At 41.2% G+C, this 18,977-nt stretch overlaps 2 protein-coding genes across 5 annotated transcripts; both read right to left on the bottom strand.

The window, feature by feature from the left end:
- Positions 1-212: 212 nt before the first annotated feature.
- On the bottom strand, positions 213-10,653 carry LOC311008386 (sodium/hydrogen exchanger 9B2). 2 transcript variants are annotated; one of them, XM_084002034.1, is made up of 13 exons: positions 10,517-10,653; positions 9,245-9,533; positions 8,044-8,245; positions 7,627-7,797; positions 5,599-5,741; positions 5,203-5,330; positions 4,644-4,819; positions 4,078-4,184; positions 3,427-3,576; positions 3,078-3,186; positions 2,524-2,660; positions 2,162-2,384; positions 213-1,783 (listed from the first exon to the last, which is right to left on the bottom strand). In XM_084002034.1, exons 2-13 carry the CDS (start codon positions 9,389-9,391, stop codon positions 1,722-1,724), a joined length of 1,755 nt encoding a protein of 584 aa, XP_083858160.1. In that variant the 5' UTR covers positions 9,392-9,533; positions 10,517-10,653; the 3' UTR covers positions 213-1,721. The 2 variants fall into 2 exon arrangements, with proteins under 2 accessions (XP_083858160.1, XP_083858161.1); XM_084002035.1 differs by having other exon boundaries at positions 214-1,783; positions 2,201-2,384; positions 10,517-10,652.
- A 225-nt stretch (positions 10,654-10,878) lies between these two features.
- Positions 10,879-17,016, bottom strand: bdh2 (3-hydroxybutyrate dehydrogenase, type 2). Of its 3 annotated transcripts, none has more exons than XM_084005711.1 (10): positions 16,989-17,016; positions 15,274-15,367; positions 14,426-14,504; positions 13,825-13,921; positions 12,709-12,817; positions 12,308-12,368; positions 12,016-12,129; positions 11,558-11,616; positions 11,338-11,430; positions 10,879-10,979 (listed from the first exon to the last, which is right to left on the bottom strand). In XM_084005711.1, exons 2-10 carry the CDS (start codon positions 15,343-15,345, stop codon positions 10,926-10,928), a joined length of 738 nt encoding a protein of 245 aa, XP_083861837.1. In that variant the 5' UTR covers positions 15,346-15,367; positions 16,989-17,016; the 3' UTR covers positions 10,879-10,925. The 3 variants fall into 3 exon arrangements, with proteins under 3 accessions (XP_083861837.1, XP_083861836.1, XP_083861835.1); XM_084005710.1 differs by lacking the exon at positions 16,989-17,016 and adding an exon at positions 16,521-16,583 and having other exon boundaries at positions 15,274-15,364; XM_084005709.1 differs by lacking the exon at positions 16,989-17,016 and adding an exon at positions 16,521-16,580.
- Positions 17,017-18,977: the final 1,961 nt, after the last annotated feature.

Raw genomic sequence — 18,977 nt, 5'->3', positions numbered from 1 at the left:
ATAGTCAGGATGTTAAACTCAGTTTTTGCAAACAGAACTGCAGCTTAGTTTCCGTTTTTTCACTAATAGGACACTTCATGTCACCTTGAGCGGAAATCATTTGAAATTAACATGGTAACTCAGTACATCTGTCATTGTCTGCTACTCATTCATATTTCTAGGAGTGCATTGGTTGTTGAGAGGTTTCAAACTTCATGTTGGTGCTCGAGGAAACACACCACATTTCATAACAATCCAAGTTGTTTAGATATTTCAGTCTGGACCACCAGACGGACCCAGCACTGCCATCCCTAGAGCCAAGCTGATATTATGGAAAAGCAAACCGATAACAAGCTGAAACAAACAAAAAAAGAAGCAAAAATACATTCAAAATGCAAGACAAGTTCTTGTTATGTTTCATCATTTATTGTTTAACGAATATTTGGTAAAAAACTAATTAAAACTCAATTCTGTAAATGTATCATGAATATCTGCTAATAATACACAATGAGGCAATGTAAATACATTCAAATCAAAAACATTAAGTTACACTGCATACTTCATAATAATAATAATAATAATAAAAAATCAAATGTGAAAAATCAACATTCCCTTACAATCAAAGGTTGGGTTTACATAAATATTTGGAATATGGAAGTGATCACTGCTGGTCATTCAAGACATTGAAAGTTGACATTAGAGTTGTTCCGATACTGCCGAAAATCGCCAAGTAGGAGTCCAGGCACCGATCCGATACCACGTAATTTATTAGAAATAGGAATTTATTTACTGGTTAGACTGGCTAGTTAAATTTAAAAATAAATGACTTCCATGACATTTGCTGTATTCATTCATGTTTTACAAAGGGTTTAACCTGAGCCAGGCCTTACCACAATAATAATCATATCACAGTCATGCAGGCGTAGTATGATCTTTCTCTTTTTTTCTTTTTTCTCCGATATTGGTATCGGCCGATACCCATAGCACAAGTATCGGAATCGGTATCGGAACATCTCTAGTTGACATAGCGACCGAATGCACCATAACGATGTGAGTCTGAGCAGCACTGTGCCTAAACCAGAGGAAAGTGTTGTGAATTGTTGATCTCCTGAGTATTTGTTAACTGCCCACACCTTTCTCATCACCAAGACACAGCTAACACACATTTTATTAAAACATACGCATAAATACACAATCACAAATCTAACAACTTAAGTGTGCCAACTGTGGTCTAATTTAAAAGAAAATATTGCTATCCGTGCATTAAATTATACAGCCCTCAAAAGGAAACCGCTTCTAACTAAATGCAGCATCACCACCTGTTCAAGTCCAAATACAGTGAATAAGTTACCTGATATGTATTGATAAAAATAGGCAATGAGTGAATATGAGAGGCAGGAAAAAAATCCACCTTTACAAAAATGTAAACCATATTCATGCCTCACGCTTAATATAGCTGATTAAAAGTTAATTTGGGACCAGAAACAGAGCGGCCTCTTGTATTCAGTCATACAGCATGATGATGTGGGTCATTTGTTTGGAGCCTGAGGCCGGGAAACCACCAGAGGCTACAAATACAGAGTGATTCATGTGCTCCTGCAGCACGGCAGACCTCAGGAGCTGACCGGCAGACGGCGAGACCAAAGAGAGCCACTCGGTGGCTAAAGGAAAATATTCAAGATGTGAAAGCACCTGGGCAGTCTCTTTTAATGTCCTTGCTGACTGGTTGAAGACAGGTGATGTCAGAGTGTGCTCTCATAGGTGACAGGAGTCTCATCTTCATCCTCAACCCCTCCTACATTGCCTAGGGAGACAAAGAGGAGACAGAGGGAGGAAGAAAGTCATGAGAAAAGCTGCAGTAAAAGACTGATTACATACAAGTCAGATTCTGGAGAAAACGAGACAAAAGTCTGCAACCATGACTTGCAATTTTGCATTGTACTCAGTCAGTAATAGAAACAATGCAAGTGTTGTGTGGATGTAAGAGACGTAATGGTGTAGATGACAAGGTAAAAGGAAATAACTACAAATATGCAAATCCTACCTCTACCACAAAAGGTGAAGGAGGAAAAGCTTTGCCGGAAGGTATACTCACAACACGACTACGAAGCAAGGTTTGGACTGAGGGGTGGGGGGGGGGGGGGGGGATGTTGAGCTGAGCTGACTTGTTGAATATACCTACCCAAGAAAAAGGCTGATAAATTGGGTTTGACTCGCTCACCACAGGAAGAGTTCTTTGGCTTCTGTAACAGGTGTGGTCCAGCGAGCCCAATTAAAAGAGCTCCTACAGGGGCTGTGAGCAGGATGGCCACCACAGCCACTGACAGCACATCCATGCCGTACTTCTCCAGCTCCGCGTCGCCCTTCGTCCTGGCCATGTCTAATGCTGTGGAGCCTATAGCTGCCTGATGAGGGAAAGGACACTGGTGTTTCCTCTATACTCACAAATTACATTTACTGAAGAAAAAAAAACTCAACCGAGGAGAAAGTAAAACACTCAGAATAATGTGTGTACCGCTGACACATATTTCAGCTTCGACATACCTGCACTGTGGCTTTGGGCATCCACGCTAGGGCTATGAAGATTTTCTCCCTCATGGTAAAGCCCGCACAAAACACACAGACAAACGTGAACAGGATTCGGACCAGCAGGGCAATCATCAGAGTGGCTACTCCCAAACCTAAACAGACACGAGTCATACAGAGGTGTTTCACAATTATGCTGTTAAAAAAACAATCATTATATCATGTTCTTAAAAGTAGAAATTTGAAGCGTACAGCGACGGTAACTAAAACCTTTTTTAGTAACATACATTCATCATATTTCTTCTGCCAGAACATTAAGAGCTTTCTTGTAATTTCTCCTAAGAAATTTGAGATCTGTTTCCCAGGTATCTCTCATTTGAAAACGTCTACTGAAGTAAAGAAAGAGTGCAAACGCTGACTCAGGTTTTAGTATTTACTGCACACACAGACGGATACAAATCTCCCTGGACTTGGCTATGGAAATATACTGTATTTACATCCACATTTGAATCTCTCACAGTGATAACAGCCACCTAACTTTGTTATTTTGTTTGTGTGTGTGGTCGTCTCACCGACTGTTTGTCCATCCAACTTGGAGATTTGAATTTCTGCTCCTATAAGTCCGAAGAGTAGCGGCTGAAACACATCCCACGCCCAGCCCACCACTTCCTCAACACGTGCCTTAAGACAAACACAACACACAGAAATGTTGAGGAAGTTTATCTTTGACAGGCAGCAGCATAAACAACGAAGAACTTACTGTAGAACCCAGTGGGTCGGTAAATAGTATGCTTGAATAATTCATTGTGAAATATACAGTACCGCTCCTTCCAAAAGTCAGCTCCCGAGGTGGACAAATGCGAATAGAGAACTGAAATATACTGTGTACGAGCAACAGATATGGTATGCATATGTCCTTACTTTTTCTGATCCCCAGCCGAGGCCAGCTAGAAAAGCCAACACCAGGGTGCAAAGGCCTCCAGAGCCAGGAAGTCCAGCCACACCGCTGCCAAACACGGCAAAGACAGACAGGCCCAGCACCAAGAAGGATCGCTTCATTACCAAGTGTCTCTGGGGGGAAGGAGTCAATGCTTAAATAACGAATATTAGAATATACTTTAATCTATAAACACAAATGTAGCATATAACACTTGTAATGTAGGCAGCTTTTAGGTAGTTCATGATATTTGAAGATCTCAAAATGTAGTTTTAACTTGTTTTTAACCTACACTGATTCATAAAGAAGCATTTCTTGACAATTCACGAGTCTGACAGGCTGTCAAATCACATTGATATATATTGGGTTGATATAGTACAGTCATATCTGTTGTATATGGAAATTTCTGATTCACAAGAACGTATCTTCCATTCCTGTATATTTCCCCATCTTAAATGAATCCAAAGTGATCTCTTCAAAAGTCCTTCACACACTTCAGACCAATTTTTCTCCCAAGCCTTTGTTGGCTCTTCCCAAGTTGTTTCACACACCGGCTGTCGTGTCAAGTGTGGTAAGGACAACTAAGCCATAGAAAAAGAAGCTAATATCAATGTAATGCTAACAAGCATGTTTACCTGGTCAACACTAGGAAAGTATTGGATGAGAAAGCCAAGAAGAATCCCGACAATCATCCCACCAGCTACCTCCATTGCACCTCTCAGGAGGTTGTACCAAGTAGAGCCTAAAACGATTAGCAGGAAAAACATAGAATCAATAGAATAAACTGAGCTCACTGTCTTTAATGTGTGTAGACAATGACAATGTATGACGGCAGCTGCGTAATCATTTATGGTATGATTTAGCGTTTAAAATGCAGTTTAGTATATAGCTCCATAGTCACGCTACATTGTGGTATACTGGAGTAATGAAACACAAAATGCACTGTGACTTATCACAAAGAAAACATTTTAACGAGAGGAAACAGCACACTCACACCCTCTGCTGAGCTCCTGACAAACTACAGAGAAGTTACTTATTTCAAATGCGTCTCAGTGTTGATCTAAACTGTAGCACACTGAACTTGCTGCCACTCCCCTGGAGATAAGGTGGTGTTGCAATTCAATAAAAAAAAGCATTGAAGTCAGCATTTATTAATTGTCTTTTCATCGCCACACGCAAAACACATAAATCCCCAGGTTACCTGTGGCAAAGGCCATGCCCAAGCACGTGGTGAACCCTGTGATGGCAAGAATGTCGTCAAAGCTGCCTGCAGCCATCAGCAGGGTGGGGATGCCCTGCTCCACGCCGTAACCGTCCTTCTGCAGCAGAAGCATGGAGGGGACCACCACTGCTGGAGACACGGCGCCCAGCACAAAGCTACAATGTGGAGGAGATGAAAACATAAAGAATTGCCTTAGAAAAAGGGAAGCCTTTAAATACATTTGGTGATATGCAAAGGGGAGGCATTCCTGCAGCAGGATACGTCAGATTTTTTTAAATTCTGAAATGTCTAATAATTAAAATTCTGTTACCAATCTGAAAAAAAGTTTCTGAGAACCTTTGTCACACACCTCCCTTTCTCCCTACACATCGTATTATAGAAAATAATATATATTCATATTCATCAAGGGAACCGTGACAGTCAGTGTGTCCTCCACATACTGTAAAGGTAATGCACAGCTTCCTGTTAGGAAATAGGAAATGTAAGTAGGAACTGGAACGTGGAGATGGAGTGGGAGAGAGAGTGGTGTTGTATTTACCCAAGGATGAAGCCCCACACCCAGGGCAATCCCATGAGGAAGTGAGAGATCAGAGCTGTGGTACAAGTCTCAATGATGCAAGGCCCAGCTGCCACACGTAGACACACAGACTTCAGTTTCCTCAGAGCCTGACAACACAGACATCACACATTTGTTACAGGTATGAATTAAGTTTCACACAGAAATAAAGAGGGGGTTAACACGTGGAGATGCTTAGTGCTACGGACTGATTTGTTGATTAATTAACTGGAAATTGTTTTGATCACACAGCTGCATTGCCTAGTTGATGACGTGTTTGCGTTTCCCCCATATCATATCACTGGAAATGGAATATTTGGGATTGTTAACATTCCTGTGTGCAGATAATAAGATTCAATAGTGGAGTATGCGGCGTACCGTGGGATCCAGTCCCAGACCAGCTCTGGCCAGAATGACAGCCAGAGCGATGTTCCTCAGTGACGCGGACCACCTGAAGTTAATGTTCACCCCGTCTTTTACAACCGGGATGTTTCTCAGCATGAAACCCATCAGCAGCATACCTGCAACACAGCAGGGGGTGGAAAGGTGATCCTTCAGGACTATTCTCTCACACGGATACAGAACACGAAGAAAGACAACCCGTTGCTTTTTGAACTCAGAGTGCTCATGTTGGACACCTGAGACACAAGGCTGTGTCCCAAACCACTCACTACTCACTATATAGCGAGACCGCCATGTTGTAGTGCTGTCTGAATGTATTGAGAATAATCATACTCTATATAGTTGAACAAAAGCATCCCAGATTCTTGGAATGTAGTGTAGATGGTCACTAATCAAGCATTATTTACCATCATGCATTGTGCTGAAGGAAAAATGGCAGATGGACAAGAGTAGAGAAAGAGAGAGCACGATTGGACAAACCCATGAACGTAATATATTTAATGTGAGTAGAGCACTGCATCATAACACAGAAGGTCACAAAGTACTTTCAAATTATTTATAAATTTGGGAAAATATGGTTATTGCTGCGACATTAAATTCCAATTCTAGACTAGTGAAGAACAACAACAAGGGGAATAATACAAAAGGAACACATGTTATAAAGTGTTAATGAGTGGGGACAGACCACAATGTGATTGTTACCTTGTAAGGGTAATAATCATACTCTATATAGTTGAACAAAAGCATCCCAGATTCTTGGAATGTAGTGTAGATGGTCACTAATCAAGCATTATTTACCATCATGCATTGTGCTGAAGGAAAAATGGCAGATGGACAAGAGTAGAGAAAGAGAGAGCACGATTGGACAAACCCATGAACGTAATATATTTAATGTGAGTAGAGCACTGCATCATAACACAGAAGGTCACAAAGTACTTTCAAATTATTTATAAATTTGGGAAAATATGGTTATTGCTGCGACATTAAATTCCAATTCTAGACTAGTGAAGAACAACAACAAGGGGAATAATACAAAAGGAACACATGTTATAAAGTGTTAATGAGTGGGGACAGACCACAATGTGATTGTTACCTTGTAAGGGTAAGACTAATGTATATTTGAAAGGAAAAGGTGAGCAACATGGTTGTTCAGTTAATCTGGAACTCAAACTTGACCCTTTCGTCTTTCATTTAAATCAATGACAGAGGTGAAATGACTCAGTCATTAGACTCTAAAGTAAATAGGTTCATGGTAAAAAATACCGTGTCATACTCGTGACATTAAGCTGTAGGACAGGCAGAACAACTGAAATATCACCCGATAATCTTTCATCTTTCTCACGGTATTTATGTTACAAGATGAAGGTGAACGGTCAGCACGTGCTCCTACTGTGAGACTGCACATCCAAGCAGAACAGTAAAATCCCAAAGTGCAGAACAGCATTATGAGAACATAAGGAGCACACTTATGGAACTCACTACCACTGGAAATTACATTTCACGCAGAACTGAAGATGTTTAGTGTGAAAGTTGAACTCTTTTCTTAAGCAGCAGCAGAGATGTGAACAGTAATGCTCAGTAAATTTCATCAAGTTTTTTAATCTGTCAAACCATATTTATTGTATCATTTCATTGTCTTCAATTATTTGTGGCAATGTTGTATGTATTGACCCTGTTAAATAAACAATAAAATAAAAAATAAATTAAGCTCATAGCCAGATTTGAGTCTAAAGTGGTTATTAAAAAAAAAAAAAAAACTTCCTCTAATACTGGTATTAATACAATTAATTGTACTGTACATAGAGAATACTCAGTGTAGGACTCACCCATCGGTAATTTTCTGTACATGTAATGTGCTTTACATAAGGAGCAACAATCACATGGAGACAGTTGAAGTAGCCTGGTAGCTAATGCTAGCTATGCCTGCTCATAACTAAAGGTTCCAACATTGAGCCTTTATCTGCACCAGTTCATAAAGCAGAACCACTAAATTCTTAACCTTACCCAGGAGAGGTGGGAACGGGGGAAGTTTGGGCAAGCGGATGAGAGCCACCAGTTTGCCACCGATCAGCGCACAGATGAAGAGGGTTGTGATGCCAAACAGGTTACCTCCTGGAAGACACTCATCCTCGGTGACAGACCACACCACTCCAAAGAGAACAGCTGCCAGAAGGACTGGAGAAGACGGACATTCGATGTTAGTCATGGTGTATGTCACTGTAATGTTTGTGGCAAAAAGATTATAACACATATCTTTGTCAAACCTCTCGTACTAAGAGTGACTGCCTATGTCTGTGAGTGTGTTTTGTAATGTAATGTATTCATTTTAATTAATCTACAACATTTCTTTACAAATAGTTTTAAGTATGTTATCTGCAGTTTTGTGTGAAAGAAGGGACTGACGAAACCCCACTTGCTTACCTTTCGTAATAAGGGAGGCCAGAAGGCCTCTTGGGGGACATGGGCAAAATCTGCGGAGCAAGGGGCAGCAGACCACTGGCGGGTCTGTGTTGGTACCAGCGTCCACCACAGGGTTTCGAGGAAGAAAATAGGTGGTCTCCTCGGTGACATTTGGACTGGAGCAGCGCCGTACCACCACCTGGATCTGGTTCACATTCAGGTGCTGGAGAGGGGAGATCATAATGTGTCACAGTCCCTCAGTGAGTGCTGCTGATATTTACTTATCAGCCAGTTTGGTGTGATTGCGGTGTGTTTTGGTTTTGTTGTCTGTCTGTATCTGTACCTCCCCCTCTCCACATTCCATCGCTGCATCTGCAATCATCACACCAGTCACCAACTCCACACTACAAAGACTCTGCAACAACAGCCCATCCATGCCAGATTGTTGTTCCACATGGTTTGTTTGTGTGCCACGCTCCAGCTATAGTATCTACCTGCCTCCTTACAAGCATTCTCCTGCTCCCAGGATCCTGTCTGCCTGCCTTATCAACCCTACAACCCCAGCAGCCAGATCACCCGGTTTTTCCTCTGCTAATCAACTCCTGGATCAAATATTCATTCTTATCCAGGCCTTACAGAAGTACTTCTTACAAAAAGCATCAAATCAAAGGCTTCGCAGTGACATGAATGTCAGGTAGATGTCCTTGTAGCCTCTTTAATTGCCAAACCCTTATTAAGTATCGTGCCCTATCAGTATTGTTGACACAGAGGTACGTCATACCAGCAGATTACAGGCTACTGTTTCTTGGCAAATAATACGAGTGAAGATATGAACGTCCTGATAACTGTGACTCACAGAAGAGCCTCTTTTTTTTCATACTGTCATGGTACATTTACTCAAGAGTTTTGACTTTTAGAACTGCTGAAACAAATTAACAAAGTACCTCAGACGCACCCCTCATTTTACAGTAAAACAGTATATTAAGATATAGAAGTGAATCAACACAGCAGACTAATGTGAGAGACAATGAAACAGAGCAACCACATATTTTATATGTAGCTTTAAAGTTCTTATTTAGTGAATATAGGGGGGAAACACATGGCTATCTTGTCTTCCTATGAAGAATAAAGCATAATAACACATTTTCCAGTTTTGTCATGGCAGTAATGCATGAATATAACAAGGTTACACCAGAGAACAGATATTAGTAAAATACTATACCTCCGCATGGTTTGCTGCAGGCAAAGCAATTGTGTCCAGCAGTGGGCCGGGTGCCTGACTGTGTGCTGGACTGGGTGCCGAACTGGGTGCTGGACTGGGTGCTCGGATGGGCTCCGGGGTGGCAGGTTTGGGCTGATTGTCCTCCATGACAACTGGCTACAGTACTTCTGATCCACTGGCTTCTCTCTCTCTCTCTCTCACAGCACATCAAGCCACTGGGTGGGGTTGGCCATTGATGGGCAGTTCCCTCACTTCTGCTTTTTGTATGTCCAGCTCTGCCTGCATGCGCCTATTCACGCCACACGGATTTATCAGTGGAGAAACAAACGAGTGTTTACTTAATACATGATGAATTACAAGCAGTGTTGGCACAGGTGTAGAAATTGGCATGGCATGAAATGATACATGTAATCTCGCACACAGCCCTGTTTTTGCCAAGCATACGGGCTTTTACATCGGAAGTTTAAAAAAAAAGAGTTGTATTAAAGGGAGATGCTAATGAGGGGAAATAAATAAATGAATTCATTACAATGGACAGGTGCTTTAAACTCGTTAAAGCTATGTTATACACAAACATCTACACGTGAAAACTACACTGACGCTACTACAATGTTTTGCCACTTGCGTATGGCAACAGCCGTTGGCTAATCCACTAACGAACAGACCACACTAATCAATGCTTACAGCTCAACCATATGGCACATCTAGCTAGCGGATGCTAAGCTAGGTTGAGTTAACTCGGTTAGCGATCTGCCGTTAGCTAGCCGGCAAACCGAAACACGGAACCACAGCTGAAGTAATTAGCTATTCACGTTAGTGAGGACGGCAAATCCACGCCTCGTGTTAAAACCAAGACCAAGAGGCCCATTGTAGGACAGGGACATGCTTTCTCAGTAGCAGCAGCAGCGCTACTACCGATTCCATCACATTAAAGCGTGATTTTGCCGCTAGCTAGTTCACAAAATCCCCCCCCCTGTAATGTAACGCAAACGCTGTCAGCAAGTTGAACGGTCCGCCGACAACGTTAACTGATCATTCGACGCCCTACTCTGACACGTTATGGGTTTAATAATCAATCTACGAGAGGGGAAGCCCTGTCCGACATTGGAATCATTGCTAGTAGCTGGGCGTGTGTGTGCTTCCGACCCACAGCTGTCAGTGAACTCTCCACAGGAGCTGCACAGTAGCTAGAAAAACCAGAGCGCGCTCGTGACCTCTCTGACAGAACACCCAAATATAAAACGTCATTTAAGAGTAGAAAGAACGTCTCACCTCATATCGGAAACTTCGTCATCGCGTGTGTGCAGCGTTTCTGGCAGTCGTGAGGCAGATAAAGCAGCTGGGAGTTGGGAGTGAGGCGGATTAGTGATGTCCAAGTAAGTATGTCCCGCGCGCAGGAGTGCTTGTTGTTGGGGGGGGGGTCAAGTCACTCAAGCCACTACTGATCTAATTTAATAAACGCTTATTGTATTGTTTATCACATTGCCAGGTTGTTTTGTAAACATGATGTAACATGATGCATTATTTATTACGATTTCATTACATATTATTTTTTTGAAAATGGGGGTACATCTCCCCCAGAAGCAGTAAACATCATGTGCAAAAAAAGAGAGAAAAAAAAAACAATATTCAAGTCAAATTTTGCGCACTTTATTTGTACTTCATATACTGGACTGCTTCCTCAGAGTCTCCATCCTCCGTCGATGATATGCTCTGTCCCGGTCACGTAGGCAGACTGTGAAGGAGACAAAAAAAGACTTACGATCACTTCATTTCACTAACACCTTTGTGCATTTAGAACTATGTAATATTAAACGTTTAATTTGGGTTAAGCATAGACACACAGGGGTGTAGCCAGGATTTACTAGAAATACTGAGGCAAAACGACATTTCATCAGACACAAATAAGTCAAATAATTCTGGTGTTTGTTTTTTATTGGTCTACGCTAACTTTCACTAGGTTGCAAAACACCTAAAAATTTGAGAATAAATGCAACGTACGGTATACCTCCGGCCCTGCAAACTCTGCCTGGCTGTTGATGTGCTCTACCGTATACATGTACGACTTGGGCCCATTATCGGCAAGCACTCACCTCATCTGAGGCCAGGTATACGCACAGGTACGCCACCTCTTCAGCTGTGCACATTCTGCCCGTTTTCTGTCTTGCCATGAACTCCTTAAAAGCCTGAGGAGTTACAATTATAACATCCATTATCTCCAATACCCAGGATTATTTTATTGTGGAAACCAACATAAGGTACACCTGCTACATGACTTGAGACAATAACAGAGTAAAGCAGAGCCTACCATACCTGTTCTGGGTCAGGTTGGGCCTGGATCCGACCCCTCAGTGATGGAGTATCAACAGTACCTGAGAAAATATGAGCTCTGAATTTCTTTTTTTTTTTTAAACTCCATTAACACAATATTGAATACAGAAATATAAGATACCATTTGACAAAGTATATGATTTTATGAAACCAAATGAGTTTGATTGGGTTCAGTTCATGTCTGCTGCACAAATAAATGAAGGCCGACCTTGCACAGCATGTATTTAGACTGGTTTTAAAAAGGAACAAACTCAAGAATTGTATATCGCTGAAATACACAATGTCCTCAAACATGAAAAACCTTTAGATGTGAGTAAAAAATGTGATTGGTTTTCAAGAAGATCACAGTACAAAGTCAATCTATTACAATGCTAGCCCTGAGTTATTCATGAGGGTGAATCAAAAGGACACATGCCGTTTGTAGGGCGCTCTATACTTACCGGGGCAAATACAATTACAGCGAATGCCTTGCTCAATGAAATCAGCCGCTATAGATTTGGTGAGCCCAATCACTGCAGCCTTGGAGGTAGCATAGACACAGCGGTTCACGACACCTGCGTCGCGCAAACACATATGTCACTCACACATAGACGACACACAGAGAGCAATTATCTGAGCTAAGAGGATTACAATGCACACGGTCATACTTCAACGTCTTAATGTCGCTTTAATTGGGCACGGTATTTGTTCTACGATCATCCGTAGTGAAAACACCTACGGAGGTGCGTTTACCTTTTATGCTCGACGCGACGGATGCCATGTTGATAATGTTTCCTGACTTCTTGGCCAACATCTAGAAGGACAAAATAAATAAGGAAGCTGGCAGGTGAACGGGAATATAATATTGACGCAACAGTGTTAGGTGTTCATTTTTGTGTAGCAGGTAAATGAGGATCGGGGCTTTGATCCAAAGATTAAATTCCCCTTTGACAGTTTTGTTAAGTTTGCGGCTAAAGCTGGATTAGTGATTGGGCAGTCACCGCCCATCATGTCACAGGTTCAGAGTATTACAGCTAATCCGGGCAGACAAAAGGATGAGAACAAATGAAAAGCATATGCCACTCCACATACAGCAGCGCCTATTTCAACAGGATGAACGGCGTTTAGCGCTTGGTTAGGTGGGCAAAGGTCACCTTAGGTAGGAACGCCTTGATCATGAGGTACATGCTCCGCACGTTTACGTCCATTGTGAAGTCCCAGTCGGCCTCTTTGCATTCCAAGATGGAGCCGTGGTGCACAAACCTGTAGACATGTGTAAACTCCGATGTCACGGCATGACAAAGGATAGTGTACGATATAATCTATACATATGGCTTCAACTGAGCGGTAAAATACCTCAGAGGTGTCATTATTAAACTGAAAATACATGCTGGTTGAAACGCTGCGTTATCCCCCCTCAACGTTTGACTAAGCCTTTAAAAAGGTGTCATTTTAGAGACTTCTGTTAAGGAGATTGATAAAAGGTCAAGTAGAGGTTAAACCTCAAGGTATAGGGATTTTAGCAGTGCAGTTAAGCAGTAGATGGATAAACATGCTTAATGTGGAGACAACGGGACAAGTAGAAGGCTGGTAATATTCCATAGATATGTTTTTATCAACAAATATTAAGAGTGCAGAATATAAATGTGTCATTCTTAAAAGTAAATTAGGTAAACATATGAGCTCTCATGTAATGCATTGCATTTGCACAAAACTGTCTGGAAATTTTTTCTCTCTCTCTTTCTCCGTAGGTCATTGCCGTGATTTACCATAATAACCATCAGGCTCATTCCTACGCATTAACATTCATGAGGTGCTTTACGTCGACCACATATGGTTGAATGGGGAGGACGGGATATATGAGGCACACGAGCGCACATTTCCAAGCTGATTTGGGATTTATAAAAATAAATTGTGCACCGGCAGGCGTACGTTTTTTTCCGTACACGCATTCCCTCATTTATTACGTAAACATGTGGATCCTACGCACGGTTTTATAAATGAGACCTTAAGCTGTCGCAAATAGTGCATTTGTTGGGGACTATTTGGTGCTAACAAATATTTACGGCACCACGAAGGTGCAGGTGGAATCATTACTAATTTTCATGGGTAATGAAGGAACATGTCACCCAGTGCAACAGGGTGGCTCTTTGATTCATTCGATATTCTGAAAAAATACAATATCATCTGACTTAATGCTTTAAGTGGAGAAGATCAACATGACTACTCTGCTCATTCAGGACAACATACAGGACAGAGGGAAAACGTACCCAGCAACGTTGAACAGCACATCCACGTGCTCATGTTCTTTGGCTAGAGCTTCAACTTGGTCCTTCTTAGTAACATCCACAACCTTGGTCCTGATCCCTGTTGGTGAAGAGAAACGCAGAGCTATGGTTCCCATTTCTTTTCATGACTCATACCATTTTACTGCAGGAGATACTGGTTAAAAATGAATCAGTCAGTCCCCTAAATAAATACTGGAGCCTCTTTTCTGATAACACTCTGCCTCCATCTTTTCCTGCTGGCCAGTCAACAGCTCTACAGAAGGCAATTAGAGCTGAAGTGCTCTGTTTGTGAGCTACCTGAAAGGAGGTGTTGAGAGAGCGAAGGGTATTGATCACCTCCTATTGAGAGGCAGTTTTCTACAATACGCCGGAACATATTTTTTTCACAGAATGTTTCACAGAATGAAAACAATCGTTGGCTCAGCCCTAAACATTTTGAACAACAAGACTTAAATGTTTTAAAATGCATCTTGTTAAAAGACACCAAGTTACAGAGGTTAGTGCATGATCAAGATCGACATGGCTGCATCACATTGGATAACCAGCAGATGGCAGCCTCCCACCAACGCAAATTAAATCTTACCTGGAGTGCCATCAAGCTCTTTCAGCTTCTCTCCATTGATGTCTGTTGCTGTGACTTGAGCTCCCTCCTTTGCAAACGCCTACACAGTTAAAAAAAAAAAAAAAAAACTTTTGTAAGTAGAAATAAGTTACGCAGCTTCAGCACAGGTCATGGTATAAAACTTGCAACCCAGTATTCCATTGTAGAAAACGTTATACTGTTTTTGCACGATTGTGTGATTTAAACGCATGTTTTAATTCTAAAATAGCTGTTAAATACTGAGAGAGAGAGAGAGAGAGAGAGAGAGAGAGAGAGAGAGAGAGAGAGAGAGAGAGACACACACACACACACACACACACACACACACACACACACACACACACACACACACAGGTTAGAATTCAGGTCACAGTGCAGACACCAAGATGTCATAACAACAGATTTGTAGACATGGAAACATAGAATTCCCTTTAAATCCATTCCAACTCTGTTCAGCATGCAAGCTGATGGAGCAACCGCATCATTAACCACGGAGCAGACCTCATTAGCAAAGTACGCCTTTTAAAGTCTAAATGAGAAAAAAGGTCAATAGACCCCTCACATCATCTGCAAATTCTGAATCCTATGTGGTTTGAAACTAATGATGTGAGACGTAAATAAAAAATAGACCTCTCTGCATTTTAATTCCACCACACAACACAAAACACAAATCCCTGTAATACAATGCTCAGTTTTAAAGGCATTACTTGAAGGGAATGGATGCGATAATGACAATCAAGGATGAGTGTGTGTGTGTGTGTGGGGACAAGTCTTGCTCTCCAACGGTAATCTGGAAAGAAAAATGTTTGTGTCAGTGAGAAGTTCATTACTATTGCTGCAGCACGTCCTATCCCCTGCGCGGCAGCCGACAACACGATCACTTTCCCGTCCAGGCGACCCATAATGCACGTTTCACGGCTGCTGCTGCCATCAAAACAAACAAGAACAAGTCAGTGCGTAATGACAACAGGTTCATTTGGAGACAGTGTTTATTATCATGCAAATCTCCTCATGAGCGTTCATGAGATGTTTACGAATGTGTATCTGAACGGTTGTTTCAGCGGTGAGTTTACAGTTATTGTTGATGTTAGACAATTCATTTGTTGATCCAATTTCAGCAAATTTTTGGTTAAAAAAAACAAATCAAGTCTGAATGAATAGGGCAGCAGTCCATAATAAATGTGCAATTCCAGAAAAGTTTCAGATTTGTCAGCAGTTTACTCTCAGATTTGACACCCATGCAGTTATACGTTTGTTTTTCTCTGCGTCATCCATAAATGTCGCATTACCACCATCTACTGGAGAGCGCTGGGTATTACCCGCGCAGAGTCACAAATATATTTATCCATTTTAAAATCCCAATTTGGAAATTTGCAAATTATTGACTGTGAACGGTATTAAGGCCTGCAAATGGGAATGTTTTTAGTAAATATATGACACTTTTTTTTTTACAATTGTTTGTCTTTGTTCACACATAATAAGCGTTTATTAGACAGATACGGATTTAAAGATACAAAACACGCTGCATATTATTTGTGCATCGTATTTAACGCGTCACGTGACATTTTAGGAGTTGATATAAGAGTTGTAAATTAGAGGCACAGATTTACTGATACAAATAACTCCACGTTAGTGAATGGCCTTTTGCGAGCCACGTGACTTGTTGTGAATACTTTTGTGGATGTTTCAACACCTTTCTCAGCGGATTCGTGGTTGTATAAAAGTCTAAAACTCGCAGACACTTTCCACACTGTTTTGGCATTGATACAACGTTAACCGTAAAGTGTAGAATACGTGCGCAGTGCCTTTTAAGGGGCGGTTTAATCGCTGTAATATTTTTTATTTGGCACATTAAAGTAGTACGCAGTGCTGCAGTGAGCTCCTGCTGCTGACGTTTCGTCTGCACGACACGAGGAGCTACTCTGAACTCGTCTTTGATTCAGATCGTTGCATAACACGTTAAAAGTGCCTCACCAACTCTACACGTAGTACTTTGCTCTAATGCAGAACATGGCAGATTCTATTCATAGGCTGCAAAGTCAACAAGAAGCCGAGAAAAAAAACCACGGAAACTCACCCTGCGTTCAGGTCAAGTGCGCTCGGTTCTACACACACGAAAAGAGCAGGCGGAGCACCACGTGACCTTCTGCCTGTACCGCTATTGGTTGTAGACAAGGGAATGGGCACGATAGAGATTTTTTATTATTTATTGTATTATATTATTAAAATATTATTATATACATTATTTAAATGTTTTTACAAACTTAATTTATTCGATACAAAATACAAAATAAAATGATTAAAAATAACAACAAAAGGAAAAGGACGATAGCGATTTGTAACTGAATGAAAGTGAGAGCATGACATTGCAGTATATTCTTTGTCTGGCATGCACACGTTTGGTTAAATAAACCACAAGATACACAGTTTTACGCTATATTTTAATTGTATTGAATGCTGTTTTAGAGGTCCCTGTTTGTTCCAGCAGCTATTTGTTATCACTAATGGTGAAACAGCTATAAAAAAAAATTTGCACACAACATACCTCTTCTTCTGTGGCTGTGAACTATCTTGATAATAAAATCAAGCCTTGGACTTGGCCTTTGAGATCTGCACAAAGTTCTTCATGGGCTCAATTTTTATTATCACTGAGGTGAGGTTTAATGGTTTGTAGAAAACGATATCATTGAGCTTAACGATTGGCTGCTAGTGTTAACTGAAAAAAAAGGTTCCAGCTTAGGGTGCCGCTCTGCCTTGTGTTCATCAGATCCTCCGCACTCCAAATATGGTCACTTACGTTAAATTCCAAGATGGTTCTGGGCTGAAAGCCGAACCCAAGGTTTCAAAACCATAGTTCACAAATTGTAGTCCACAAACCAATGGGTGTCATCACCATGACTACGTCCACTTCTTACATACAGTTTCTAACTAACAGCTACCATTTCGATGACACGTGGGCAAACTCCATCTGCCGATGAGTATCATGTGATATGACTGAATGCTCCAGAACAGCGACTCAGTGGACCATGGGATGACACCGTCTTGCCAATTACTGTTTGAAACTCAATTGTCTGTCTCTATTTGTCATTATAAACTCAAGTAAGCCACATTATTGATAAGTCTAACTCACATTTTCATTGCTTTTGGTAATTCAGCACGTCTTATGCCATTTTTAGACGCAAGTGTCAATTATTATTCACTGCTATAACATGCTAGTATTTGCTTTGAGTTTCATCTGCTCTAAACTGAATACGAAAACAGTCTGTCATTGCTTTCTGCAGCATTTCATTTCTGGGTGTAAATATGATATAAAATAAATGTGCAAAAGCGTCTTTTCATTTTCAGTGTAATTTTCACCCTGCATAGGAATAGCTCAATTGTCTTGAGCACATTTGAAGTAGAATTCACAATAACCAGAATAGGATTAAAGATTATACAGAGAAAAATCTTATCACATGAATAAAACCACTTCAAATGGTGCAGGTGAATGGAAAATGAATGTGTGCCTTTCTGGCCACAATGACCAGAAACACGTCAAAAGCTAGTGGATACGACCATTCCCTGATTTGTCAGTTTCTGGTCACCATGATGACAAACAAACAGCAAATAGTGACTGAAATAAATGACCTGCCGATAGACTGCTAAAATATGCATGAACAATTCTCCACTTGCCATAGGCGTGATCGGCCTAACAGCTGTTGATGAATGAGCCCAAGGGGGAGAGACGAGGACGCCATCATTTTCTTCATCAACACACAAAGACAGAGGAAGTGCCAATTGTGGTCGTCTCTGCAACTCTCCGCTTGTTGATGTGAAACATTACAGTTTCTGTTACTTAGTTTATCTAAATACAATACACACTATGCCTGCGTGTTGTTTGTGTCGTATATCATGGGTTTACAAGGCATGTATGAATAATTTGATTCGAACACCCCGTAAATGTTTCTATTCATTTGTTGAAACCAATTTAATCATTTAAAAACAAATAAATGAAGCCATGTACAAAAATATAAATAAAAATAAAGCATTTTTGCCTCCCTTTTCTCTTTCTGGTTGATTTGTAACAGGGAGGGCCAGCTTTTTCGTTTTCTAATTCTTTCCATCGTTTGCGATGCATAGTTTTGGAATCTTCAAAGCCCACTGAAAGTCTCATACATTTCTCAAAAAGAAATTATACAGACTGGCCTCAAATTGCCTCTGCCATGACGATGGCACTGAGCCGACTCAGAGGTGGAGATGGGCACTGCGTTAGCCTTCATCTAGAGTGCAGATTTAATGGGGTGATACATTTCAAAGCGGGTGTGCTGCCTGACACTTAATCTCCTGACTGACAATGAAATCACGATAGTGTTAGTTTAGAGTCAGTATGATGGATAGCGTGAGAAATTTCAGCAAGTGGACCTTACAGTGGTGGAAGGAATACTTCGAGGATCTCCTCAACCCCACTGACACGTCTCCCATTGGGGAAGCAGAGGCTGGAGACTCAGAGGTTCATCCACCCATTACACGGGCTGAAGTCACCGAGGTAGTTAAG

This window comes from Eutrigla gurnardus (genome assembly GCF_963514095.1).
Source record: "Eutrigla gurnardus genome assembly, chromosome: 3".
Classification (NCBI taxonomy): Eukaryota; Metazoa; Chordata; class Actinopteri; order Perciformes; family Triglidae; genus Eutrigla; species Eutrigla gurnardus.
This window is presented reverse-complemented; position numbering and strand designations above follow the sequence as displayed.